At 54.2% G+C, this 27,282-nt stretch overlaps 1 protein-coding gene across 8 annotated transcripts in view; it reads right to left on the bottom strand.

Annotated features, from left to right (window-relative positions):
- Window positions 1-2,028: 2,028 nt before the first annotated feature.
- ATP7B (ATPase copper transporting beta) overlaps window positions 2,029-27,282 on the bottom strand; it is a 74,024-nt gene continuing 48,770 nt past the window's right edge. For 3 of the 8 annotated variants that reach the window (XM_073230031.1, XM_073229997.1, XM_073230023.1), the window contains exons 9-21: window positions 23,359-23,450; window positions 16,596-16,986; window positions 16,240-16,374; window positions 13,110-13,301; window positions 11,121-11,303; window positions 10,119-10,287; window positions 9,835-9,906; window positions 8,799-8,939; window positions 7,432-7,574; window positions 6,352-6,555; window positions 6,157-6,274; window positions 4,994-5,096; window positions 2,029-4,498 (exon numbers count right to left, since the gene is read on the bottom strand). In XM_073230031.1, coding sequence (XP_073086132.1) covers window positions 4,231-4,498; window positions 4,994-5,096; window positions 6,157-6,274; window positions 6,352-6,555; window positions 7,432-7,574; window positions 8,799-8,939; window positions 9,835-9,906; window positions 10,119-10,287; window positions 11,121-11,303; window positions 13,110-13,301; window positions 16,240-16,374; window positions 16,596-16,986; window positions 23,359-23,450 — 2,211 coding nt within the window. In that variant the 3' untranslated portion in view covers window positions 2,029-4,230. The remainder of the gene's footprint in view (window positions 4,499-4,993; window positions 5,097-6,156; window positions 6,275-6,351; window positions 6,556-7,431; window positions 7,575-8,798; window positions 8,940-9,834; window positions 9,907-10,118; window positions 10,288-11,120; window positions 11,304-13,109; window positions 13,302-16,239; window positions 16,375-16,595; window positions 16,987-23,358; window positions 23,451-27,282) is intronic. The other 5 variants (XM_037011711.2, XM_073230001.1, XM_073230017.1 and 2 more) reach the window with 5 other exon arrangements.

The raw sequence follows: 27,282 nt of genomic DNA, 5'->3' as shown, positions 1-27,282 counted from the left end.
AAGATATGGAAGCAGCCTAAGTGTCCATCAGTAGATGAATGGATACAGAAGATGTGGTACATATACACAATGGAATATTATTCAGCCATAAGAAGAAAACAGATCCTACCATTTGCAACAACATGGATGGAGCTAGAGGGTATTATGCTCAGTGAAATAAGCCAGGTGGAGAAAGACAAGTATCACATGATTTCACTCATCTGTGGAGTATAAGAACAAAGAAAAACTGAAGGAACAAAACAGCAGCAGACTCACAGAACCCAAGAAGGGACTAGTGGTGACCAAAGGGAAGGGGTGAGGGAGGGAGGGTGGGTGGGGAGGCAGGGAGAAGGGGATTGAGGGCTATAATGATTAGTATACACGGTGGGGGGGTCATGGGGAAGACAGCATAGCTCAGAGAGGACAAGTAGGGACTCTGTGGCATCCTACTACACTGATGGACAGTGACTGCAATGGGGTATGGGGGGGACTTGACAATATGGGTGAATGTAGTAACCACATTGTTTTTCATGTAAAACCTTCATAAGAGTGTATATCAATTATACCTTAATAATAAAAAAAGATGAGGAAAAAAACAACTTGTGGTTTAAGTGGAGAAAATTTGTGGTTACTAATGAGGAAGAAATTTAGAACAATCAGTTTCATATATTAAGCATTTGAAAACTTAAAACTCCCCAAAATGCTATCACAATGACGATAAAGCAATCAAAAAGATTTAGAAGGTACTGAAAATTTTAGCACTATGTAGAGTGCTTTCCATGAAAATATTTAATAGAACTTCTGAAGGAACTGATGTGGACATGGGTACCAGGGACCCACCTGTCACAAAACACAGATGCACCTAAATGAGAAAACATCTGTTTGAAAAGTATATAAACGAAGATAGTTCATTTCATATCACCAAAGAAGTTCCATTTGTTTCACATAAAAGTGTTTCAGTTGCTTAAAATATAAATCTCAAGATTCTGAAGAAAATGGCTATTGATGATCTATGGCACTGGGAACCACATTTAATAAATGTATTGAACAAAAAAAAGAAAAAGAAAAAGTGTGCAAAAAAAACTTCTAACTCAAGAAGAAATTTATATGTGTTAGGGAATTTATCTCCTGAAATGTCAGCATTAACTTTTTAAAGCAAAAAGAGTTCCCTTCCGTAACTCAAATAATCTTCTAATTAACCTAGTTGGCAGTCTGATTTTGGTCTAGAGTTTCTTAAAATAAAGGTCACATTTATTTCATCTTCGTTTCTTAGTAAACTAGCAGAACAATTAAGTATCTATGTTCTGACACGTCAATTTCCAGGTGCCTTTTTTTTTTTTCCCAAAAAACTAGATTATTACATTCATTTATTTAAAAGAAGGTCCCATCACGATTCTTCTCCAAGGACTCAAAGACTGAAGACTTACCAGGAACAGGGAGGTGCTGTGGCTTATTCTGGCACATGTGGATTCATATCGGGGGGATTTGCTCAAGTTTAGAAAGCATCTGTTTCCTAACAAATGGAAACCCATCCCAAAGTCGGATCAGCCTTCTTCCCACAAGAGACGGATTCACACCATGAAACTCCCACCCTGGGCATCCAGAAAAATGCAGGGAGCACGGCTGGCACGAAGTCCCCTGGGGCACGCGGGAGGTCCTGTGCGGCACCAGCAGATGGCATGGGCCCTGACTGGCTCTCCATCCATGTGCTCCTGCTGAACCACAGGATGGTCACTTCGATGGCTCTGAGTGCCGGTGTCAGGGTGTCATGGGGGGTGGGCGGGCTCTCAAAGTCTGATGAAGGCCGCATCACATACACGTCTGCAGAACCTACAATCAGGGCACGGTTCCCAAGTGAAAGCATGCCGGTGACGCTGCCACAATGTTTATTTCCCCTGGAGGAAGGTGATGGCATGTCCCAGTCTGCCAGGAAGTCCTGGTTTAGGCCCGCTGTCCTGGCACACTTACTAGTAGCACCTCCTTTCACTCCTCAACGTGTCCTGGTTTGCACAATGAATCACTCTATCACTTCACATTCAGGTGTTGCTCACTTAAGACCCGGCCCACTCCAAGAGCCTTCCCAGCTGCGTCCCTCAGTCCAGACTTTTCTACTGCCCCTCCCCCGCCCCCTGCCCCACTCCTTCAGGGCCAAAACAGAGCACGTCTGATTAAAATGCATGCATCTGAGAACTGACCCCTGCACCAGACACCTGCGTCTAACGGTGTCTTCCAGGCCCATGTCTGGCCCCGTGGGACAGACCCCGATGGGGTGGTGGCCCTTCAGAGTTCTCCCCACACACCACCGAGGCGCGCCCGGCACTGGGGAGAGGGCTTCCCAGGCGCGGGGATGCAGATCGGGGGCTCCGGCACCCGCGCAGCTTGCGTCGAGGCAGCCCCGACCTCTGCCCTCCGCAGAGGCCCGGCAGCGCCAGCCCCAGGCACCCCCGCTGAGGACAGTGCTGCTGGCTCAGACACAGGCAGCTGAGGCGAGCTTTTAGGTGAAAAGAAACTTTATTCTAATATAGCATGAAAAGTTTTCGAAGTAGGAACTGTTCTTATATCTGACAAAAAACTTCTTACTCTTTGAACACCTAAAAGGTGGTATTCTGTACAATTACATAAATATTTTTTTGTCCATATGAACATGTCTACGACCCTAAAAGCTTTTTGAAAAATCAATACAATCAGATTCTTTAGACAGTGAATAGCCTAGTCAGAAAACAAGAAACGTCCCCAGAGCACAGCCAGAGATGCACAGAGGACACAAGGGACGTGGACACAGAGCAGGACGGCGCTGGGCAGGGAAAGGAGGGGAAATAATAAAAACAACAAGCCCCGCACTCGGTTTCAGAGGATGAGACCCTGCAGAAACTCAGTATCGCAAAACGGGAAATGAACCGTCCCGGGCAAAGGCAAGTCGACCTTGTGAACGAATCCCGTTCCGAGTCGACGCGAGGAGCCCGTCGAGCCCATCAGCTGGCAGTTCGCTTCCCAGGGGCAAAGGCTTCTTTCTTGCTTATTCTCATCAAGCAAACAGAATTCGTGGTGACAGCTGGACACACGACTTAGCTGGCTTGCTGGACAGAGGGGACCTATGGACAGTGCTTACACTGTCCCTGGAAAATAACTGTGCTCAATAAATAACTGAAACCACACTCCGTGTTGAGGTCTTCACCTGAAAACGTATTCCGAGTCTACGGGTCTGCACCCACGTGGCCCCGTCACCTCCAGCCCCAGGGTCCGAGCCCCACCCCTGCCCCTCTGACATCCTGCACCAGAGGCACCCCAAGTCCCATGTGGGCTTCCCCTTTGGGGAGCTGCAGCCATGCTTTCGCACAGTGCCAACACAGGGCGCAGAGGAGGGGGCTCGTGGCGATGTGGGCACCGCACAGCACCGGGCACCGCTGACAGGAGACCTCTGCTGCACTCTGTGAGGGCCTGTCACAGCGCCCACTGTGTGACTGAGGCTTCCTGAGGCACACACCTCCCTCACAGGACCCGTTTCACGCACCACAGGTGCCCAGGAGCCCCAGCGCCTGGGGCCAACAGGTTGCAGATTTCTCGAGCCTCTGGCTTGGCACCCCACTGCTGCTGGGCATTGAAACCAGCAGCCCCTTCTGTGGAGTGAGAAGCCACGCACTGCGACTCCATGGCGAAGCGACGTGTGAGGGAGAAACCAGCCCTCAGTGTGGGAGGCGCAGACCCAGGCGGAGGAGACACGGGGGCACCTACAGAGGGCTGGGGCGGTGGCAGGGCCACGAGGCCTGCCCCCAGATGACAGGACCCACGTGAGGACAGACAGGGGCAGCGAGGTAGACCGCGGTCTCAGGTACACAGTGCCTGTTGTCAGAAGGAGCCAAATGCCAAGGCTTTCTGAGTTCTGGAAAGACCCGGCTGAGTTCTTGATCCTGCTGAGATTTTCCTTGTTTCCTACGTCGTCACCCCAAACACTAAAGCCCAGGTCTGAGGAGAGCTGGCGGTCCTCTCGAGCCCAGCGAGGCCCCCAGCAAGCCCACGGCAGCAGCATGGGGAGGCCAGGAGGCCTGCTCCGGCCCGTGCGATGCAGGCAGGGCAGGCCTGCGTGGGGGCCAGACCTCGGAGAGGCCACGCATGGGGAAGGGTGACAGGCGGTGTCCACGCCAGAAGGGCCCAAGGCAGAGAGGAGCTCCAACGCCTGCAGCCGCTGTGACCTGCGCCCTCCGGCCGAGCCTCGTCCCTAGGCGGCCCGGCGGCTGCCCGCGCCTGGGGCTTTCAGATGCACTGCTCCTCGTCCCTGTCACTCAGGAGCAGAGACCACTTGTCCCCACTGTCGTCAGCGCTGTGCCGAGACAGCCTGTCGGACCGCAGGGAGGACAGGGACACGTGGCTGGCGAAGCTGACCTGGTCCCAGGGCGTGGCCCGGGGCGAGTCCCACCGCCGGTCGTCCATGCCCACGCGCACGCTGACCTGCGACGGGGTCAGGGGCTTCAGGCGGCCCTGGGCCTGGGCCTGGTACCTCTGCAGGTCAGGCTTCTTATAGCTGTGAAGCAAAAACCCCAGACCATGTGAGCCATTGTGGACACACGCCTTTTTTGGAAGTCTGGGGAAGGCCCCTCATCCAGGGTTTTCAAAAACATGCAGTATCACAATTCACAGGCTTTAAAGGAAAGGACACTGAGCTCCTAGGCTCGGCTGGTTTGCCTTGGAAACCCCCGTGCTGATGCCTGGCCCACAGGAGGCTGTCATTAACCTTCACTGAAGGAAAAGCATGAATAAACAAACATCTTTTTTAAAAAGGAAGAATGGTAACACCTGGACCTCGTCTGTGCGTGTACCCAGACAGCCCTGGGGCAGTCAGTCCAGCAGCCCAGCCTCTGGTGCAGGGGGCCTCACGCATGCACGCTGGCCACCCTGGGTGTGCCTGCCCGGCAATCTTTGCCTTGGGCGGGTCTGCTGGCCCAAGAGGGTGCCCCAGGGCAACACGACCGACCCCCCTCGACCCTACCCGCAGCCCCTCCCACCCCGGAGGACGCACCACTTGAGCTGCAGTGAGGACAGGACCACAGACACGGAGGAGGCCGCCATGGCCGCCGATCCCATCCATGGCTGCAGCACAACGCCAAAGGGCATGAAGACACCTGTGGGCAGTGGGGGCAGCAGTCAGTGTGGCCCAGAGCAGGTGGAAGGCGGGCCCTGGCTGCCCACCACACAGTCCCCCTCAACCTGGGTCATGACCGTGAGCCCACAGACACCTGAGGGGGGCCATCTCGGAGCTGGGCAGTGGGGGTGCTGTCGGGACCCTGGTCTCCGACCTGCCCTGACCTTCCCGGCATCATCCACACCCGTTTCAGGGGAGCTCCAGGGAGCAGGGACCCAGAGAGGCAGGGGGGCCAGTGGGAATGCAGCAGGAGGCACAGGGAGGGGTAAGGCCAGCTGCCCTGTCTCCACGCCTGTCTTCCCCCAAGGGCTTCAAAACACCTTAAAGGGTAATGAAAGTCAAGCCCTGGGGCACAGCCAGGGACTCTGCCCACACCTGAGCAAAGGGCTGCAGCAGTGGCACAAGTGGGAGGGAATCAGCTCAGGGGCAGGAGCGCTGCGGACCCGTTGCGCTGAGTTCGTGGTAACCCCCTGGGCACAACAGGGGACCAGAGTTTAAAAACTTCAGGCTGCGCAGGAGCCTGCCCTTGCAGAAAGGTCTGGAACATTTCCCTATCTCCCAACACAAGATTCAAGGTGGGGAGGGAGGGGCTGTAAGCCAGAAGAGCTCCATTTCTTCCCACGGCCATTTCTGGGCATAAGGATAAATCCTGGGCAGGACTCACTTTAAAGGGAAGGTTCAGAAACATCAATGCCTGTGCCTGGCATGCAGCCAGTGCCCCAGAACTGTTAATAATGATTATTTTCCAGGCTATATGTCTTAGTAAATGGTTCAGAAAATAGGGCCACAGTAAACAACGGTCCAGCACCTTGGCCGGTTCTCCAAAGACCAGGGGGAATGAGGGTGTGGTCCTCCCTGAAGCTTCTCATTCACCTTTAGAGACTCAAAAAGCAGAGAACAGAATAAAACCAATGCCCTCTGAAATGCTTTGGCCGGCCAGCCAGCCAACACGGCGGGCTCTCGCTAAGGAAGCAGGCAGGAGACAAGCCTCCCGGGCCGGCTGCCGAAGTCAAAGGCAGCCAGGAAGGTGCGGCCCCCACCTGCTGCAATGGGTATCCCGAGCAGGTTGTAGATGAGCGCCAGCACCAGATTGAGCCGTATTCTCCAGACGGTCCTCCTGGACAGGTGGATGCTGGCCACCACATCGAGCAGATCGCTCTGCAGGAGAGGGGCGCGCAGTGAGCCTGGGGCTTCGCCCCCGCCTGCTCCCGGGACAGCAGGGAGGACCAGCTCACTCTGATGAGGACGACGTCGGCTGCCTCGATGGCGACGTCCGTGCCCGTTCCGATGGCGATGCCCACGTCGGCCTGGGCCAAGGCCGGGGAGTCGTTCACCCCGTCCCCGACCATGGCGACCTTCCTGCCTGCGCTCTGCAGCTCCTGCACCTTGGCCACCTTGTGGGAGGGCAGCACCTCTGCGAAGACTTTGCTGATGCCCACCTGAAAGCAGAGGGGAAGGGCAGTCAGGACACCGATGAGCACACGACGCCGGGCGCTGGCAAGGGAGCCGACAGCAGAGCCTCCTGCGACAGCCCACCCCGCCCCCCTCGCCCCCAACCCTACAGAGCCTGCCCCGTGCTCCCACCCCAGTGCCCTGCGGGGTGTAGGGCCCGTCTCCCAACAGCTTCTCCACATGGGGTCCCAGGGGTCTTCCCAAAACAGATGCTTGGGTCACGTTAGTCTCCTGCTTCCTGGATAACACCCTCTTCCCTTAGGACAGCATCCAACTCCCCGTCTGCCTCCCACGGGCCCCCTAGACCTGCTCTCCGCCCATCTCCAGCTCCCTGCCCCGCGGCCACCTTCCACCGCTGCAGATCTCCAACTCGCCGCGACGCTGTGCCAGCTTGGCCTGGAAATGCCAGCTTCCTTTCCCATCCCTCGCCCTCCTCTTCATCTGACCACCTGCCTAAGCTTCCTCTCCCCAGGGGAGGTGTCCCGGGCCCACCAGGGGCTCCAGTGTGTCCCACGCACTCCGCTGAACTGGGTGGCCTCCTCCTCATGGGATGCTGAGCTCCTGATGGCAGGTGCCCTCTGTGGCCTGTCTGTCACGGGGGGGCACTGAACACGTGCTTTTGTGGTGGATGAACAAGTTCTAACCAGGAAGGGGGTTAAGCCAGTCCATCCCCCATGGGGGGCTGTGGAGACAGCGCTGCCCCCCTCATGGAGCCCGCAGAGAGAAGGGCATCGGGCACAAGCGCAGGCCAGCCATGAAGCTGAGGCCGCATGCACTAGCCTTTACATTTTTCTCAAACTGCTTCTGAGCTTTAGCTCGTTCAGAGTTTAAAGGGGGAAGACATCCCAGCCCCCGGCCCGCACCTGGGTGGCGATGGCTCTGGCTGTCTTCCGGTTGTCCCCTGTGATCAGAACCACGTCCACACCCATGCTCTTCAGCGTGTGCACGGCCAGGGCCGCCTCCCGCTTGACAGCATCCGCGATGGCGATCATGCCACACAGCACACCTGGGGGAGAGACCGCAGGTGACCGGTCGTGGAGTGCAGGCGGCCTGAGGCCAAGCGCCACTTCACGGCTGGGAACGGCAGTCGGAATGTGACGCTGTGCACTGAACACAAACACCGAGTCATACAACACGGCTTGGTTTGCACTTTGTTTTTTAAGAATTACACACGCTTATAGACTCATACAAAAGTCCGGAGGGAATATCAGATGTTAACAGTGGCTCTCTGAGAGTAGGGAGCTGAGTGACTCCACTTTCCTCTTTAAATCTCTCAGAGTTTTCTGATTTCCTACCAAGAATATTGCAGAGTGCCTGGCTCATAATAAATGAAGACATGTTAGCTTTTAAAATATGAGAAACATAATATGACTGTTACTAAAGAAATCTGATGAATGTCCAAACAGCTGGAAAATTAAAAAAAAATAAATCCCTCCTTTTTGTCTCTTCCTATGGAAAACATTTCTGTAGAATTCTTTATTTGTTAAGTGGATCCTTAGATACTGCAGTGGAGGAACAGGGCTATTGAGGACTGAGGGCTAACAGGGCAGCAAGGGGTACACGGGCAGGGAGGGGGCTGGGCGCCTACGGCTGAGCTGACCCTGGGGCCAAGCCGAGGGGGCTGCAGGTCTCCGGGACCTGGAGAAGGCATGGCGGCGGGAGCAGGAAGGAGACAAGAACACAGGAGGAGGACAGGTTTGGTTGGAGCATTGGAAAAATAGCAGTGTAAGTTCTTATTTATGATTTGCATCCAGTTGTCCTCCTGGCAGAAACAAACATTAACAAAGTGGGATTCTGACCCATCTCAGACGCAAAGCCCATGGCATACGCTGAGTCCTGGACACACGCCATACTGAGCGGTTCTGCGTGCAGCCGGCCTTCACACCCCGACGGAAAAGCTGCCAATACCATCATTTAAAGGCCCAACCGCTGAGCCTCTTGGAAAGTGAACTTCTGTTCTGTCTGCACTGCTGGACGAGAATGACTGAACCTGCCAGGCTGGATGCAGGCAGACGGTGAGGCTAAGGGGGCCGAGCTGCCAGGGCGGAGGGATGGCGAGGGTGTGCCGAGGGCGACCGGGAAGAACGCCAAGGAGGCCTTTTGGGAAATGAGCTAAAATCACCAGAGAGGGAGATTTATGAAAGGAGGAGAGGAAGAGGAATCTATTTTGCCCGACATTGCCAAGAAACGTCCTGCTGAGAGGGCAGCAGGCGTGATGAGCAGGCGCTACCGTCGATCGCCACCAGAATGGCGGTCTGGCCTTTCGTCTCGTGGTCCGCCATGGCGTCGCCGACGTCGCCGGGCACGGCTAGGCCATTGCGCCTCATCCATTCGCGGTTTCCGATCAGCACAGAGAAGGTCTGGGGAGCTGCTGTTCAAAAGAGTTTGTGGTTACCCCCAAACAGTCCGGTTTCACAGTGAGAAAGAAGTAAGAACAATGGAATCCTTTAACACAACGCATCCATTTAACCGTTCAGAGAAGCCACGAGCTGGTGAACGCCAGTCCTGACCCATCCTTAAAGGGCCCGGGGGAACAGTGTGACCAACACACAGAGCGCGCGGGCGTGTACTGCAGCGGGGCACTGAAGGGGACAGGCTGCGGGGTGAACCCGTCACAAGCACACTGAGCATTCTGGAGGCCCTTTTGCCTTATTTGCACGCCCGGCTGATTCTTTTTCAACAAGGATGAGATGCGGACAAGTGCTGCCTAGTCCTCGCTGCCCGGTCCATGTGAGCCCTGGTGAGTGAGCACAGCATCTGACAGGGCACTTCTGCAAAGAGCCTTATGGCTGCACCGCCCACGGGGCGGGAGAGGCCTCCACTTGTCACTCTCTACGTGCGCCTCCAACTTAGGTGCCTCTCCACAGACTAGTTCCTGAAAACTAAATGGGAAGGTCACCCTGGGGTGTCATCGCTAGAAGGTGGTGGATGGCTTCTGACAACACAACCTAAATGAAGATTTAAGTCCCAGCATGGTTAAATGATGAGGAAACACTAGGTATGAGTGTTTTGCTTGGGGAGGGTTTTCTACACTCATGCTGAGGCCAACAAGCTGTCCTTAGAGTAAGACAGGCCCTTATTCAGAAGCAGCCGTCGCTCCAAGCAGTGTGCCCCTCGGCTTGGGCTCTCCATCCACCGTCCTCAACCGCGGGCAGCTCTATAAATGCAGTGCTCACCGTTGGGCACTACCCCAGGAGAGGGACCCATGAAGAACAAGGGTGGGATTCCCATCTGCCCACTCTGTAGCTACGGGAAGCAGGACTGACCTGGGATGAGAGACGCACGGTCACGGGTCTGAGAAGTGAGCTCTGTGGTTACAGGCAGGTCACCTCCGTCTGCTGTGAGCACCATAATGCAGACGTAGCAGAGGCCACGAAGGGGAGACTGCAAGCTTCCCCCAAGGAGGCAGGCATGCAGCCTAGCTGCCTGTGCACAGCAGGGCACCCCGGGGGCTGGCTGCCTGGCACACTGCTCTGTGGTTTAGCGGCCACCACTTGACCCAGCTGGGCCCAACCTTCGTGGGAGCTGCTAGGACAAAGGCAGGGCCTACCTGATTCCTCGGGAGCACTGCCAGCCCTGGTCAGGTGAGCAGCCGGCTCACTCAGTGGGCGCTCGCCGTTGGCCAGGAGGCCATCCACGCCGCTGACCCTGCAGCCGATTCCACAGCCTGGCACTGCCTGGAAGTCTGTGCAGTACCCCAGGGTCTCTGTCCCAAGTTCCTGTGAGGCAAGGGTGGGGGTGAATGGGGGCAGGACACGGGTGTGGGCAGCTCCACCCGGGGACTGAAAGGGAGACGGAAGCACGTCCCTGCTATTCAGCGGCTCTCTGCTCCCTGACGTGGACATCACAACTCGAATGCTGACCCAAAGCGAACAGCCCAGCCCTCCTGGGGTGCACCTCAGGGCACAGCTGCAGCTGGGAAGGACAGAGGTGACCCGCAGCCAACAACCCCAAATCAAGGGGTCAAAGGGAGGCACAGTAGCCTTTCTATGGTGCTTCCGTAAGGAATGAATAGGTGAGTGGTACCATGGTATTCTGAGACTGCCAGGAGACAGCTGCCCCTGTGCAGACCCCAGGAGGGGGGCTGACACCCGGCACAAGGAGGGTGAGGGGGGGAAGGGCACTCTGGCTGCCCATACGCAAGAGACAGGACATGAAATGAGGTTTCCGGAAGAGCCCCTGTGCAGGGAGAGCACTTAGGTTTCCCAGAGCATCCACGTCACCTTTCACGTTCGCTGATGACCCTGCTGCCCATTACGCGTACAAGCGGGGCCTCCCGCAGAAGAGGTCAGGGATGGGCACTGCAGGGCATGGCCAGAAGCTGACCCGCTCCGCCCCATCAGATGTGCCCGGCTGAGCGGGCCTTTCCCTCCGGCGCCCCAGACCCCCTCACTCAGACATGCACCCTCACCCGTCTTCCCCACCCCACCGTGGGCTCCCAAGGGGTGGGGTCCACATCCACTGGTTTTCCTTGTCTGAAGGAAATGCCCAGCCACGTCCCACCGGGGAGAGCGCAGGGGCCGGGGCAGTGGCCACGCCCCAGCCCACGTACCTCTTTACAGTATCTGGTGACAGCCACGCCCAGCGGGTGCTCGCTGCTGGCCTCCGCTGTCCCCACGACAGCGAGAACCTTCCTGAGGGGCAGCGTGGCCACGTCCACCAGCAGGAGGACCCGCATGACCTCGGGGACCCCACGGGTGATGGTGCCGGTCTTGTCAAACATCACAGTCTTTATCTGCAAAGCAGTGGGGTCTCAGTGACCACGGGCCCGGGGGGGAGGACATCCACTGTCCACACTCTTGGGGCAGGACTTCACTCCACCTGACTCAAGCAGAGCCCCGGGGACTCCAGAGCACGGTGCTCCGCAAGCCTCCGGGCTCAGCCGCTCCGACCAACACCGCCTCCCTCTCTGCTCAGCAGAAAAGCCCCCAGTGCGGACTGAGCTCGCCCCCCACCCCGAGCCAGAGACTCTTGCTCCAGTGCAGCAGAAGATGGCGGGGCACCACCGCCGGGATGCTACACCAGGCAGACTCCACGTCGGGCCGGGCCAGGAGCCAGGACCCCGGGAGACTGCCCGTCGCCCGTCTCCTGTCTCTCGTCCCCTTCCTGTCCCCTGCCGGGTCACCCAGTATTCTCTCTGGCCTGGGCACCAAGTTCTCACACTCCAAGTTCAAGAATGGAGCTTTCCTTGTCCAAAATAACAAGCAACCACCAGGGCCAGCTTTAGACCCGCCCCCCTCGGACGCCAGCTTTGCACCCGTCCCCACCGCCCGGTTCCTGCGTGTGCACGGCCGGGGTCCGCGGCCCCCGCGCTCCACGCTTCCCCCAGCCCTGCAGGGGGCAACGGCTTGCTGTGTTCAGACCGCACCCCACAAGCACAGCTCTCCCTGACTTCACAGACACATTCAGCTTGTTTCTGACGCCCGGTGGTGGCCTCCAGCCCTGTTGACCGGTCCGCCTTCCACAAGCCGGTCTTGCCTCCTTTCAGCCCACTCTCCCCCCCCGGGTCGGCGAGGTGCGCCACACCCCAGGCTCCGGCGCCCTTCCGGGTGGGCCCTCGGTCCCCTGTGGGCCCCCAGGGCCCGCCTCTCCTTCCCTCCTCCCTCAGCAGCTTTGTCTACTGTCGGTTTCTCTTTCTAAGATTTCCTTTCGGTTCCTCATGCGTTTATCCAGCAAAGAGCTGCTGAGCGTTTTCGGCGTGCCAGCCGCGGTCTCTGCGGGATGTCCTCCCGGCCTCCGCTGCCCGGCTGACCCTCGCTGCACTCCGAGGTGCCCGAAGGCCTCCCTCCCTTCCCGGCCGCCCGCACCCCCGGCCCCACTGCCTCCCGGCACCTCTCCCGCTCTCACCCCCCTTGCTGCACAGCCGTCTTTCCCACGGAACTGAAGCCCTCTGGTAGCCGAGGACGGACGCTGCCAGTCTGGCACGGGACCCACACATAGTGAATGCCCAACAGATACCGAGGAAGTACGGGGCGGGGCGGGAGGCCGGGACGGGAGGCTGGGACTGGCGTCAGGCCAAAGGAGGGTCTGTCGTGAGCACCGCTGCCCCCTCCGCCCCCCGAGCCAGGCCCCCCACTGCCCACACGGACGCAGCGCTGGTGCCCCTCCGAGCCGACTGCCCCGCTGCAGGGCCCGGCCCTGGGCCCGAGCGCTCAGGCTTCTGGGCGGGCCGCGGCCTCCGCCGGCTGCGGCTCCCCGTCTGCAGGAGGGGTGGACAGGCACCCGCCTCGAGGAGCTGCCGGCGAGACGAGGCCGGCGGGCGCCTTCCGAGCACTTGCTCTGTGTACCCTAGGCGTCCTGTGCTCACATGCATTCTCGGCACCAAGCATTTGATCCCACACCTGGGGGCCGGCTGCTGCCGTCGTGCCCGGCGGTCCTGGCTGCCCGTTCCCACAGCAGCGCGGCCTCAAGCCTCCTCCGGGCTTTTCCCGCGTGTGAGATTTGGACAGACGCCACTTCACTAGGGCGGCCGGGTTCGAGTCCCGCACACAGCCCCAGCGTCCGCCCGCCGCACCCCAGGGGGCCGGGGGCGCGGGCCGACCTTGTGAGCCGTCTCCAGGGGCTTGCCTCCCTTGATGAGGACGCCGTTCTGCGCCGCCACGCCGGTGCCCACCATGACCGCCGTGGGCGTGGCCAGGCCCAGAGAGCAAGGGCAGGCGATGCACAGCACCGTGATGGCCGTCTGGAACGCGAACCGGACGACCACCTCTGCCCGGGGGATGTGCTCGGGGGTCTGAAAGGGCAGAGAAGACGCGGAGCGCAAGTTCACTGAGCGGTCGACAGACGTCTGGTCAGCTCAGAGCATCCCAGCGCGGGCGGCAGGGCCAGCTGGGTCGGGGGGACGAGGCTGCGTCCGCTCCGCTCTGCCGGTGCCCCCGCCCAGGGCCCCTCCCGACCCCACAGGCTCTCTTCAGAGGGAGGCAGGGAGGAGGGACGGAGACCCCGCCTGGGGAAGGAGCCCAGGCCCCAGAAAGGGGCTGTGTACGTCTGTGCCCCGGCTCTGACGCGGACTCAGCCTCCACGACTCAGCCTCCTCGTATGCAAAATGGAGGCGCTCCATATAAACATACCGATCCACAGAGCGCAAAGCTTGGCACAGGACAAGCGCCAAAGAAATCGCAACTATTACATATTATCTTTACCATCATCATTATGAAAGCTTTGAAATACGACGGGTCTCCAGGGACTCCATCCTCAGGTGATGGTCACACAAGTGGGAAAAGATACAAGAATATGAAACACAGTGGTTTTTTGTAATGGCAAAAAACTGGGAGTGACCCTGTGGGATTTGGCTGATTAAACTGTGGGTGAGCTGCGCCTGACAGAGAGGGTGTCATCTATCTACACCTCCTGACGTGGAAGGCACCGGCAACACGCTGAATAGAAACAGTGCCAAATGGAATGTGCTGATTCAACTCACGCACAGCTGTCGGCCCTCGTCGGCGCACAGCCTTTCGACGATGGGAAAGATGTTCACCTCAGTGCGAAAAGGTTACCTCTGGGGATGGGGGATGGGGCCATCTTTGTTTTTCTATGTTTTCTACTTTTCACTTTTTTTTTATTGTTTTCTTTGTAAACCCCAAACGACACGAAACACGAGTCCTTTGCAGCTACTACTGGGTGGCACATATTATTATTAACCATTTGCATTCTCTCATCTTGATTTTTCTTAGCTTATTTTCAAAACAGCTGGTGTCTCTGGAGTATAGCCAGGAGATGCCATATTCACCTGATTACAGATGTTTTATAAACGATACAGACCACGGTTTCCTTCGCTCCCATCTGCACTTTACTCTTGATTTTCAAAGGCAGAATTCTACACTAAGGTGTATCATTAAGGGGCCATTGCATTTTCTTATAACAGTTAGACTTAGGTAGGAGGACATGTTTAAAATAATACAATCTTTAGAGATTAAGATGATATTATTTTTTTTCCTTTTTTAAACCAATAATTCCTGCCAAATAACACCTGGCATTCTGGTGCGACTGGGTGGACTTCTGGAAGCTGGCATTAACCCTGTCCCTACAAATGATTTGTATAGAGCAACAGTATCTTAAAGGAACATGCAGTACCTCATTCGCCAGCATCCTCTCTGATATTGCAGGTTAGAACAAAAGAAGCCAAAGTCAGACAGAGAGGCAGCGACCAGCAGAAACCACACATCCCAACTTGTCTAGGACCGAGCTCTCCCACAGCCAGGTGTCCTGAGCTGCTCCCACAGAAGCAGGCATTTCCGGCAGTCAGGTGCCCTGACAGCCGTGGTCCCTCGGAAAGCACTCGGGCCTCCTGAGATGTCAGGGGGGTTTGACTTGGATATTGCCTTTAATTATAGTCAGATAATTTTTTAAAAGGAAAACATTATCCAGCCTCTATCTATAGTTTCCTATTCTATGGCTCAGGGGTAAAATATGCATTAGACTTGACTAAACATGAGGTATTTTTAAAAATAAACTAAGACATTGTTCCACTCATTGGGCAGTCATCAAATACAGCTGACTCCTGAACAGTGTGGAGGTTAGGGGTGCTGACTCCCCACACACTCAAAAATCCATGCATAACTTTGACTCCCCAAAAACTTAACTAGCAATACCTACTGTTCACTGGCAGCCTTACCAATAATGTAAATAGTCAATTAACACATACTTTGTAAGTTATACATATTATGTATTGTTTTCTTAAATTAAAGTAAGCTAGAGGAAAGAAAATGTTTTTTCAAGTTGTCTCAAATCTCCAAAAAGTTTTTCCAATATAGTTACTGAAAACAATCCACATATAAGTGGATCCGTACAGTTCAAACCCGTGTTGTTCAAGGGTCAGTGGTATTATTCTAAGGCAGCCACTAGCTTTTTATGTACATCAGGCTTTTTCAGTCTCAGCACTATTGAGATTCGGGGTAGATGGTTCTCTGTTGTGGGGCCAGTCCTGTGCACTGTGGGGCGTCAGCAGCAGCCCCTGGCCCCCACCCACTGGATGCCATGCTTCACCCCCTCCCTAGTCATGACAGCCAAGGATGTCTCCAGACACGGCCAATGATTCTGGGGCAGAAGAAAGCAGTCCCAAATGGGCCTCACTAAAGGATACAGTTCTTCTCGAGCAGAAACATTTTTCTGTATTTTCCACCTTTTTAAAAGTTTGATAAAACTGCATTTCCCAAGATAGTATTCTTTACCTACTTTTTAAACTCAAAAATGTGTATTCCATTGCCTCAAATATAATGTTTAATAAATATTTAATTTTTAAAAAGTTATTAGCATTGCTTGGGAAACTGCAAGGTAGGAGGACGTATTGAAGAACAAAAATACGTATTTCTTAAAACCTGTTTGCTAGCATGCCATCAAAATTGTGTGACCTATCCTCTACAGTGTGTGCCTTACAACCTCAGAAATGGCCAATACCGCATGATTTAAATGCTTCAAGCATTACAAGCACCAAGTCCAGTTGGTGTCCGAAATCCTCTCACGAGAAAGCAGATGTACCTTCACTAAAAGCCTGCGGAAGTACATGGCTGGCTGTCCTGCCCCAGCTAGGATTTTGCTGCCAGTAACTGAAGCGAGCAAATAAAATGTAACGGGTTCCTGAGGCCCAGTGAACCTGAGCCAGGAAAGAACAGAAATAATGGCAGCAGATCATTTAAACACAACAACATTATTGTCCAAAGCATTCAACTTACAGGAAAGTATTTCTGAACAACACCAAAATCGGTAACACCGATTATAATCCATACCACCAACGTCAAAGTTGAAATGATGATGATAAATGGGACAAAATATCCACTGAACCGATCAGCCAGTTGCTGAATGGGTGCCTGTGAAAATAAAATGCAGAGACCAGAGGAATCACAATCTACCGAGAAACACCCCCCCACGGCCCCGGCCCCGGACGAGGACTGGGCCTCCCCCCGTGGCTCGTTAGCTCCGTTACCAATCCATCCCTGCTCAGGGAAACCTGCCTGAGTCTGTGCGACTCTCAGGACGACGGACAAAATGGGGAGGCTGAAGCCGAATTGTTTCGAAATGTCTTCATTACCTTTGACATCTGAGCTTCTTCCACCAGCTTCACAATCTGAGCCAAGGTGGTGTCGTTGCCCACGTGGGTGGCGCTGACGAGCACAGCGCCGTGTGCGTTTATAGACCCGGCGATCACTGTGCTCCCGGGCCTCTTCGTGACCGGCATGGCTTCCCCTGCAGGTGGAGAAGACACCGGCCATCGTGCGAGGCCTGCACAGCATGCACGTGCCAGGCAAGTGCTGTCACACCCACCCCAAGGGGACGTGACACGAGCCACCTGACCTGTGATGAGGGACTCGTCGGCCATGGTACTGCCTTCCAGGACCTTCCCGTCCACTGGGAACTTTCCCCCGGGGACAACCTTGATGACATCGCCCCGCTGCACCAGCTCCACGGCCACCTGCTCCTCTCTGCAACAAACATGCTCAAGTCACATGCATGGGGGGTCACAGGCACCTCCCTCTCGGTCTGCCGCCCAGCTCAGGTTCTAGACTGCGCTGGGCCGGTCAGACGACGGACCTTACATCGAGCAGCAGTATTCATCCTACCCGTTCATGCACAGGCTGGGTCAGTACTTCCCGTGCAGCTGAGCGCCAGGCACTGCGCCAGGCGCTGGGGAGAAAGCTGGAACAGGACAGCGACGTCCCTACCCCCATAAAGACAAGATCCGTGGAGACAAGAGTGTTCCAGGTATTGAATCAGTGCTCTGGTGAGAACAGAACTGGAGGGCGTCTTGGGTTGGGGGGTGGGAGAGAAACGGGGAGGCCTCGCGTGGAAGAGAACATCTGAGCTGAGACCTGGAGGATGAGGACCAGAGGGGCTGACATCCAGGAAAGAAAATTCAAGGGGGAAACAGCAGCTCGTGCAAAGGCCCTAAGACAGGCAGGAAGGGTGCCCTGCGGAGCAGGCAGAGGCTGGGTCACCCCAGGCTTGCAGAGGACAGCATGGGCTTCTGACGTATGGTTTCTCATGGGAAATGGTCTAATCTGGTGCCTGTTTTCAAGTCATCCACCTGGTTGATGCGGGGACAGGACAGAAGCTGGCAGGAGAGTTTGGCTACTGCAGTAGCCCAAGCAAAAGACGGCGACAGAGGAGTGAAGGACCGCGCCAGAGAGCTTAGGGCACGCTCAGCCTGCGTGCAGATGTGGGCAGCGGGTACAGGGGGGACGGGAGCGGAGCTCCACATCTCAGTCTGGGCGGAGGGAGAGACCATTTCCTGAGAACGGAGATAACTCTGGAGAAGCAACTTGGGCATGGGAGAGGAGACAGGAATGAGGATCTCTTCTTTGACATTTCAGCTCTGAGATGCCTATTTGATGTCCACACAGAAATGTCCAGGAGGGAGCTGAGAGGACGATTCGAGCTGAGAGGGCAGAGGTACAACTCTGGGAGCTGTCAACACACAGCTGGCATTTGGCCACAAAATGGTCTGAGCCTACCGAGGGGTGAAACTGGGGAAGAGAAGTTCTAGAACTACGCTCTGCAGCATGGTATTGGGAGGCTGAACAGGTGGAAGGGCCAGCCAGTGACGCGGGAGGAGACGGGAGCAGGGACCCCAGGACGGAGCCCCATCCAATCACGGCACATGCCACAGATGCCGCCACACAGATGCAAGTATGTGCAAAACTCATGCTCTGTGCTCAGGGACAGTGTGCTTCAGTGAACGTCAGTTATGCCTTAATGAAAAAGGAAATAAATGTTTAAGTGGCAAGGGGGAAATGCTGGTGAAAGCGGAAATGAAGATAGAAACAGCGATGGTTGGCTCTGGGAACATGCCAACTATATGACGTCTTGGGCAAAAGCAATTTCAGAAATTGAGGGAGGCAGACGCACAACCGGAGGGGCTGAGACGGGAGGGCGAGGGGAGGGGACAGAGACAGCAGCTGGCGACAGCTCTCAGAGGGAGAGAAAAACAGGTGTAGGTGAGGAGCGGACTGACAGGGCAGTGTGAACTGTGCTGCTGGGAATGGCCAGAGACACGCGGACAAGGAGCACAGGTGGGGGTGTACACGGGGACCGTGCCCCGTCTCCCGAGAAGCGGGACGTGGGCAGATCCACTTGGTGCATGCAACTTGGGCTTGTGAAGGAGCGGTGAACACGTCAGGGGAGCACGCGGAGCAGCAGGGCTCTGAGGCTGACTGTGCGCACCTTCACTCTACAAAGACTAGCTTTAAGCTCTCAGAGAGGAAGGTGCGAGACCGCCTTCTCCGAGCGAGAAGGAAGACGCTTACTCGGGGCAGGGACGGCGCCATTTCCGCGATCTTACTGAATCCCCCACATGCGTATGAGGTGAATGACGTCCACTCCACCTGGGCAAAAACCGTACCTATTCTTAGAAAAGCACAAACTGAACATAGGCCTGTTTTTTAAAATGTTGCTATAAAGGTATAAAACCTCGGAATTGGCATGTGTAGACAGAGATATAAAATATGTACAATATTCTCTTTTTAAAAAATCGTTCAAGAGCATTCTCAGCAAAGTGAGGGTCTGCGTGCGACTGAGGGTCCGGCCCCTCTGCCCCCCGCTGCCACCTCCCTGCAGGTGGGGGCCCCGACAGCGGTAGGCTGCTCCAGTGGAGGGGCCACCCCGGGGCTGCGTGTGCCTCTGTGGGCGCTGGGTGCCAGGGTCAGGGCCCTGACCTCGGGGGCTCAGAGTCCAGCTTGGGGTACACTGGTGAGCCACACCGTGTTCAAAGCCGCGAAGACCCCTGCCCTACAACAGCAGCGCTGTTCCCAGGACTGATCCCGCATAGCACCTGGCACACAGTAGGGCCCCGGGGCGGGGGCAGCTTCCATTATCACTAAGGCTGTTCTCACAGTGACCAGCCCGTGTGCCAGGCACTGTGCAGGCGTGAGCTGTGGCCAGGACAAGGTGGAGCCTTCCTCTCGGGAGGCTTATGGCTGGAGGATGGGAGCAGGCTTGCATACGTCAGTTCGGCGACGGCCATAGTAAGATGCGGCAAGTACTGAGGCGGGGCCTTTAAGGGAAGGAGGGTGGCCAGCTCGTCTCCAGCGCTGGCACAAGACACTTGTACGTCGGCTTGGTGGCTGCGCAGGGCGGCACACGCGGAGGAGGGGGGCCCCTTTTCAGTCTCCAGTGATGGGGGCGCCCAGGCTCTGCCCTTCCCGGGCTTGTAGGCACGACCTGCAGGAGCTCCTTGTGGCCCAGAGGCTCCACGTGGCAAGAGAAGCCGGTGCCAGGGGACGGAGCGCCTGCTCACGGCAGGAAGGCCACTGACAGCTGATAGGTGGAAGCTTCTGGTCGGGCAAACCAAGAAGCTCTGAAGAGCCTTCCTAGAGAACCTTAATCATGCTGATTTCTGCTTAACTTTGAATTTCCCCCTTGATCCAGATTAGCCAGATCTTTGTAACTTTAACAGCTTAATTTAAGGTGAACAGCCCTTCATCAGGGCAAGGTGCTCCCTCTGGTGAGTTCCCAGTGTGATTTCTTCTTCAGAAGCTCATGTCCCCCAAAATGCCAGGTTGTGAGAATCCAACAGTCTTTTCCTGGTGTGTCTTCAGCTGCAAGGTTCTGCCAGCAGCCCGGTCACCTCACCCGTCTCTACTCTTCTCTCTTCCTCACTGGGTCACAAAGACAAAGAACTTTAACAGACGGCCACTGGTGGCATGACGGCTGTGACTCTGTCCCCCCCGGTCACGAGAGATGGAAGACTTCAGCGTGGGAAACCGGGGACCAGGCCGAGCAGGCTTGTGAGGCCCTGCATGCACACCTGCGTGACTGACTCAATGTTCCAGTCGTCCACTCGTGGAACCAGCACCCGAGCACCCACCCTGTGGATGTCCCAGGGCAAATGGAGGTGCTGAGTAGTCCCAGGGAACCAGACCTGCAGGACAGCACGGGCTCCCAGAGGACGTGACACCCACGCCCAGAACTGGGGGACACGGAGCCAGGTAAAGGACAGGCGCTGGGGAGGAATCATGTGCAGAGGCCTGGAGGCTGGTGAGAGCTCTGCCTGGGAACTGGGTGGGGGAAGGAGCCCCAGGAAGGGCAGAAGAAATAGGGACTCGGTGTGGGGCAGCAGGGAATCGCCGAAGGGGGTCAGCTACAGAGTAATCATCAGATTTGCACTTCCAAAAGGTCACAGGCTTGAATGTGGGAAAATGCCAGAAAAGAAACAGGCTGAAGGTGGGAGGCCACTGAGGAGCCTGTGTGGTGCTTTGGAGGAGAGCTCCCAGTGGTCCGGACAGGTGCGGAGGCCACAGGAGGGGCGGCAGGGTCACCGGAGGCGGTGGAGCTGGAAGCAAGGACGGGACAGAGGACACCCGGGCCCCTCCTTGACGATGGCCTGGTGGTGGCCCTCACCAGCAGACAGGTCCCGGGGCAGAGAGGGCGAGCGGGAGGGGGCGTGGCGGGAAGACAGGGAAGGAGACAAGGACTCTGAGTCTCTGTGAGCGACCAGAGACGTCAGCAGGCGGGGGGACACTGAGATCTGCACGTAGTGAGCAGCTGAGGACACAGGGAAGAGGGGTCCCAGCAACAGTCTATAACACACAAGCAGGGCCCACATGGAGATGCCCCGACTCGTTGACAGCTGAGGAATGAGAGCCAAGGAGGAAGGCCATGAAGGACACTGCGAACAACAGCCTGGGAAGAAATTACCACGAGCAAGACGGAGTATCGGATGCAGATGCTCCCAGCACCCAGACCTAGGATGCAGAGAAAGGACGGGTGTCCCTGCTGGGGTCAGGGAGGGACAGGCCGAGTCGGGCAGAGAGGAGCCAGCTGAGGCAGGAACCTCCAGTGGCCTTTAGGAGGCGCTGCTGACCTGTCGCTGCCAGCAGAGGCCCAGCCAGGGAGGGCCGGCACTGGCCACTCCGCAGAGGGCAGAGCCAGCGGCTGCTACCGGGGAGCAGGGTGTGGCCCTGGGCCCCATCACCCCAGCAGCCAGGAGGGTGGGGCAGGAAGGGCCCCCCCCCATCTGGCAGGCAGGAGCTGGTGCACTCCCAGCACACAGCCTGCCCCAGGCACAGCCAGAGAGCCCTGGCCTTCTGGCCCCACTTACAAAACGGTGCCTCACCTTACGACAGTGGCAGGCAGGCCCACAGGTTGCCCACAGCCAAAGTCTAACCACCATCTTAGGAAAGAGCTGAGGTGCAGCAGGCATAGCCCCACACCTCAGCACGCCAGCCAGCTTCCCTCCTGGCACAGAGCCGGCCCTGAGTTCCAGTTGGCAGTGTGCTCCGTGCCACTGCAGCTGTTCCCGAATGCAAGGCTGAGGTAAATTCCTGCCCAGCTTAATTCCTGCTCTGAGTGTTTCCACGTCCCAGCACCTCTCGTGTCATCAGTTTATAATGAAAAAGCAGCCAAGGTGTATGACCACGCAGAGCCACCCACGCAGGCCAGCGCCACTATTTTGTCACACAGGGCCCCCTGTCTGGGGACAGTATGGGTCTGCACGGCACCAGTCCCAGCGCAGCTACTCACCTGCCAAGGACCCCAGGTGGGCCACTTTCCCTCACAAAGCCTAAGACCACCCTGAGGACGGGGGCACCCTGGGCACACCTCCAGGGCAGGGCAGCTCATGGGGCTGACTCGGATGAGTCGTGCAGAGTGCGGAGTGCCGTGCCCAGCAGCAGCTAAGCTCTCCAGTCCTGGCTACTGTGATTCTGCTTATCACTGCAATGCCATGTCCAGGCTGCAGTCAGCGCAGGCCACATGTCCCTGCCCTCCGCAACCCCGATTCACGTGCTCCACAAGGCCTGCGGAGGGCCCCGCTGGGTGGTGAGGGACCTGTCTCAGCTGTGTCAAGGGACTGGGCTAGGCAACTGGCACAGGCACCAGGGTGATGAGGGGGCCGGTGCACCGGGGGATGGGCCCAAGACTGTTCCATAACAGGAGAGTTTGGACGGATGTCATACTGGACAGCGGGGCCAGCATGGGGGGCAGGGCACGGGGGACGTCCCGTCCAGGGCTTCTAGTTCCAGCAGTAAGAAGTGAGAGCACGGCTACAGGAAAGGGGGCTGGAGAGATTTCAGGAGTGTGAGGAAGGCCTGAAATAACCATCATCTCAAATATGAAAATGAGGCTGATCAGGGAAACACAGAAGCCTAAATCTAAAATGTCCTTGTTATTAAATATGCCTTTAAGAGTCAGTATGTGTAAGGGTTAGGAATGCAGACTCTGGCACCAACAGCCTAGGGTATATCCCAATTCCACTATTGATACCTGTGTGACCTTGGGCCGGGAGTTTGGCCTCTCTGAACCTGTTTTTTCATCTATAAAATAAGGATAACAGTCCCTTCCTCATAAAGTTTTTTGTTATTGTTAAATAAAAAGAGGTTAGGATGGTATCTTGTAAGCAGTAAATACTATATACATTCCAGAAGTAATGGTAATCATTATTACTTTATTTTTAATATCTGCTAATCTTTTAAAGAAGAAAAATATTTCTCCCACTTTTATTCTTTGGCAAATTGAAACCCCTATGTCTCAGCTCATCTGAACCCCTCAAATCCTGCAAAGAAGACCCAACTCATGTCCCCACGTTTTCTGTGATGCTTTCCCAGCCACTGCAGCCATCCCCTCCTAAAGACAAGGAACACCAGCCGTCAGTACCTCTGCTTGCCAGTCAGTACACATAGGCCACAATGAACCCCTGCTCGTCTTTTAGTATTTAAATGTCTTGCTTACTGAGCCAGATGGAGAGGGGCTCTTCTGTGCGTGTCTCCGCCTGCCCTCAAGGCCTAGGGTGATGTCACGCATTTGGTGAGCCACACAGATAGATATAAACTGATTGAGGACTTGTGATGATGCAGACCCACCTGACGATCAAGTTGTCCTCACCAAGCGTCACGACAGTGGCCTCCGTGGCTTGCAGGGACATGAGTTTAGCGAGGGCTTCTGAGGTTTTGCTCTAAGGAATAACCAGAAGGTTAAATGGAAGGCAGTGTAAGTGGCCTGTGCAAACCCAGATGGACACTCACAAGGCTGGTGTCAGAGGAAACCCCTACAGAAAAATGCTGCCCCCTTAACCCAGCCACCCCACAGGTCAGGGGGCTCTCCTGGGCTGGGGGCTGCTCACTGCCCATCAACACACAGCTATTATCACCATGTGGAATGTACAATGCCACTGAGTTCTACGGGTTTTATTTCAGATTGAAAAAGCAGTACTGTTTTCCTTTAGGTTCAATCTAATTTCTTTTAGGGCCTGAGTCCCACCTTTTTATAGGATATTTTAAAATCTGGATTTAAGGGCTTAAAGATGGCAGCATGAGAGGTGAGACAGAAACCTCCTCCCAAAACCACATATATTATAAAAATATAGCAAATACAACTAATCCTGAAGGAGCAACAGGAAAGAAGGCTGCAGCAGAATGCCTACACCTGGGGAAGAGAGCAGACCTCATGGAAAAGGGTAACGTACCAAAGCCGTGATCTGGCAGGACCCAAGCCCTTCCCCCACCCCAGCTCACCGACAGGAGGAAGAGAAACGGAGCAGGGATGGGGTGGAGGCCTGGGACTGCTGAACACACAGCCCTGGAGATCTGCTCTGGGAGCACAAACCTAATGTGCTCTGGACATTAGTGGGATTGGAAAGCTAAGACAGGCAGAATACTCAGAGAGACTGAGATTCCAGCCACTTGTGGGGAACAGGTACCCATAAACGGCTGCTCTGGGACAAAAGAAAGGCAGACAGTCTGAGAGACTTCCTAACAGGAAGAGGGCTGCTAAAGGGGCAAGGATTGCACAGAGCTTGCTGCTCAGGAGAAAAGACAGGTGGGCAAAATTGTCCAGATGCACCTGCTCAGCAGGCTGGGAACTTTCAGGAGCTTCAGGCGCTCCATCCCCCTGGCTGGCTATGCAGGCCCAAGGGCCCCCACCGTGACATGCGGCCTGCTGCGCCTTCCTCCCAGCCGGCACCAGGTCAAAAACTGGCTGCCCCCGTCTTTGCGCCAGGCCAGCCAGAGGGCTACCCTGCCTATGGCACCTACAAGTGCAAAGCACAGAGGCTTCTCCCTGCCTGCTGGGCCCACTGGCCCTGGCGGTGGAGAGAGGCACTGCAGCCGGGAAGCAGGAAAGACCTCTTTCCTCCCAACAGGCAACAGTGCTGCTTGCCTGCAACCCCCAACATCACTCCAGGGGCTGAGCAGCTCCAGAGAGTAGAGCTTCTGGGCACTACAGGGCGCCACTTACAAATATGAACATCAAAGGAACCTGGTTCAAACCCAAATCCCACAAACACCAGAAAGAGCCAAGAGAAACTGAATTCACCAATCTTCCTGCAGAGATTTCAAAATAAAAATCATAAACATGCTCACAGAGATACAGAAAAATATTCAAGACCTCAGGGTGGAATTCAAGAGAGATAGAAACTTTGAAAAATACAGAATCCAAAATGAAACATACAATGGAGGGATTTAAAAGCAGATTAGATGAAGTAGAGGAGATAGTAAATGAACAGAAGTTAGAGAACAGGAGTACAAAGAAGCTGAGGCACAGAGAGAAAAAAGGATCTCTAGGAATGAAAGAATAGTAAGAGAACTGTGTGACCAATCCAAATGGAACAATATTTGCATTGTAGGGGTACCAGAAGAGAAGAAGAGAGAAAAAGGGCTAGAAACTGTCTCTGAGGAGGTAATTGCTGAAAACTTCCCCAATCTAGGGAAGGAGATAGTCTCTCAGGCCGTGAAGGTGCACAGATCTCCCAACACAAGGGACCCAAGGAAGACAACACCAGAACATATAATAATTAAAATGGCCAAGATCAAGGATAAGGACAGAGTATTAAAAGCAGCCAGAGAGAGAAAAAAGATCATGTATAAAGGAAAATCCATCAGGCTAACATGAGACGTCTCAGCAGAAACCTTACAGGCCACAAAGGAGCAGCACGATATATTTAATGCAAAAAAACAGACGGGCCTCAAACCAAGAATACTCTATGCAGCAAGATTATCATTTAAATTTTAAGGAGAGATTAAATAATTCCAAGATAAGCAAAAGTTCAGAGAATTTACCTCCCACAAACAGTCTCTACAGTGTATTTTAGAAGGACTGCTATAGATGAAAGTATTCCTAAGGCTAAATAGCTATCACCAGAGAAAATAAGACCACAGTAAAGGAAACACACCAATTAATTTCTAAGCAAATGCAAAATTAAACCAACTACCCCCAAAGTCAGTCAAAGAATAGACAGAGTTCAGAATACAATACGTAATACATAAAGAATGGAGGAGGAAGAAAAAGGAGGGAAAAAAGAAGAACCTTTAGATTGTATTTGTAATAGCATACTGATTGAGTTAAATTAGACTGTCAGATAGTAAGGAAGTTACCCTTGAACCTTTGGTAACCATGAATCTAAAGCCTGCAATGGCAATAAGTACATACCTATCAATAATCACCCTAAATGTAAATGGTCTGAATGCACCAATCAAAAGACACAGAGTCACTAAATGGATAAAAAAACAAGACCACTTGCTCCAAAGGACAGATCAACCAGAGAGAAAATAAGTTAGGACACAGAGGCACTGAACAACACATTAGAACAGATGGACCTAACAGACATCTACAGAACACTCCACCCAAAAGCACAGGATACACATTCTTCTCAAGTGCACATGGAACATTCTCAAGAACTTATCATATACTAGGCCACAAAAAGAGCCTCAGTAAATTCAAAAGGGTTGAAATTGTACCAAACAGCTTCTCAGACCACAAGGGTATGAAATTAGAAATAAATTATGCAAAGAAAACAAAAAAGCCCACGAACACATGGAGGCTTCACAACATGCTCCTAAATAACCAATAGATCAATGACCAAATAAAAACAGAGACCAAGCAATATATGGAGACAAATGACAATAATAACTCAACACGGCAAAATCTGTGGAATGCAGCAAAGGCCGTGCTAACAGGGAAGTATACTGCAATACAGGCTTACTTCAGGAAAGAATAACAATCCCATATGAACACTCTAATCTCACAATTAACTAAACTAGAAAAAGGAGAACTAATGAGCCTCAAAGTCAGTAGAAGGAGAGACATAATAAAGATCAGAGCAGAAATAAAATTGAGAAGAATAAAACAACAGAAAGAATCAATGAAAGCAGGAGCTGGTTCTTTGAGAAAATAAACAAAATAGATAAACCCTTAGCCAGACTTATCAAGAAAAAAGAGAGTCTACACACATAAACAGAATCAGAAATGAGAAAGGAAAAATCACTATGGACATCACAGAAATACAAAGAATTATTAAAGAATACTATGAAAAATTACACGCTAACAAATTGGATAACCTAGAAGAAATGGACAACTTTCTAGAAAAATACAACCTTCCAAGGCTGGCCCAGGAAGAAACAGAAAATCTGAACAGACCGATTACCAGCAACAAAATTGAACTGGTAATCAAAAACCTACCTAAGAAGAAAACACCTGGACCAGATGGCTTCACTGCTGAATTTTACCAAACATTTACTGAAGACCTAATACCCATTCTCCTTAAAGTTTTCTAAAAAGTAGAAGAGGATTCCTCTTCCAAACTCATTCTATCTGGCCAGCATCACTCTAATACCAAAACCAGGCAAAGACACCACAAAAAAAGAAAATTACTGACCAATATCTCTGATGAACAAATGCAAAAATACTCAACAAAATATTAGCAAACCGAATTCAAAAATACATCAAAAAGATCATCCATCATAATCAAATAGGATTTATTCCAGGGATGCAAGGATGGTACAATATTCGAA

This window comes from Manis javanica, chromosome 1, assembly GCF_040802235.1.
Source record: "Manis javanica isolate MJ-LG chromosome 1, MJ_LKY, whole genome shotgun sequence".
In the NCBI taxonomy this organism is placed as follows: Eukaryota; Metazoa; Chordata; class Mammalia; order Pholidota; family Manidae; genus Manis; species Manis javanica.
This window is presented reverse-complemented; position numbering and strand designations above follow the sequence as displayed.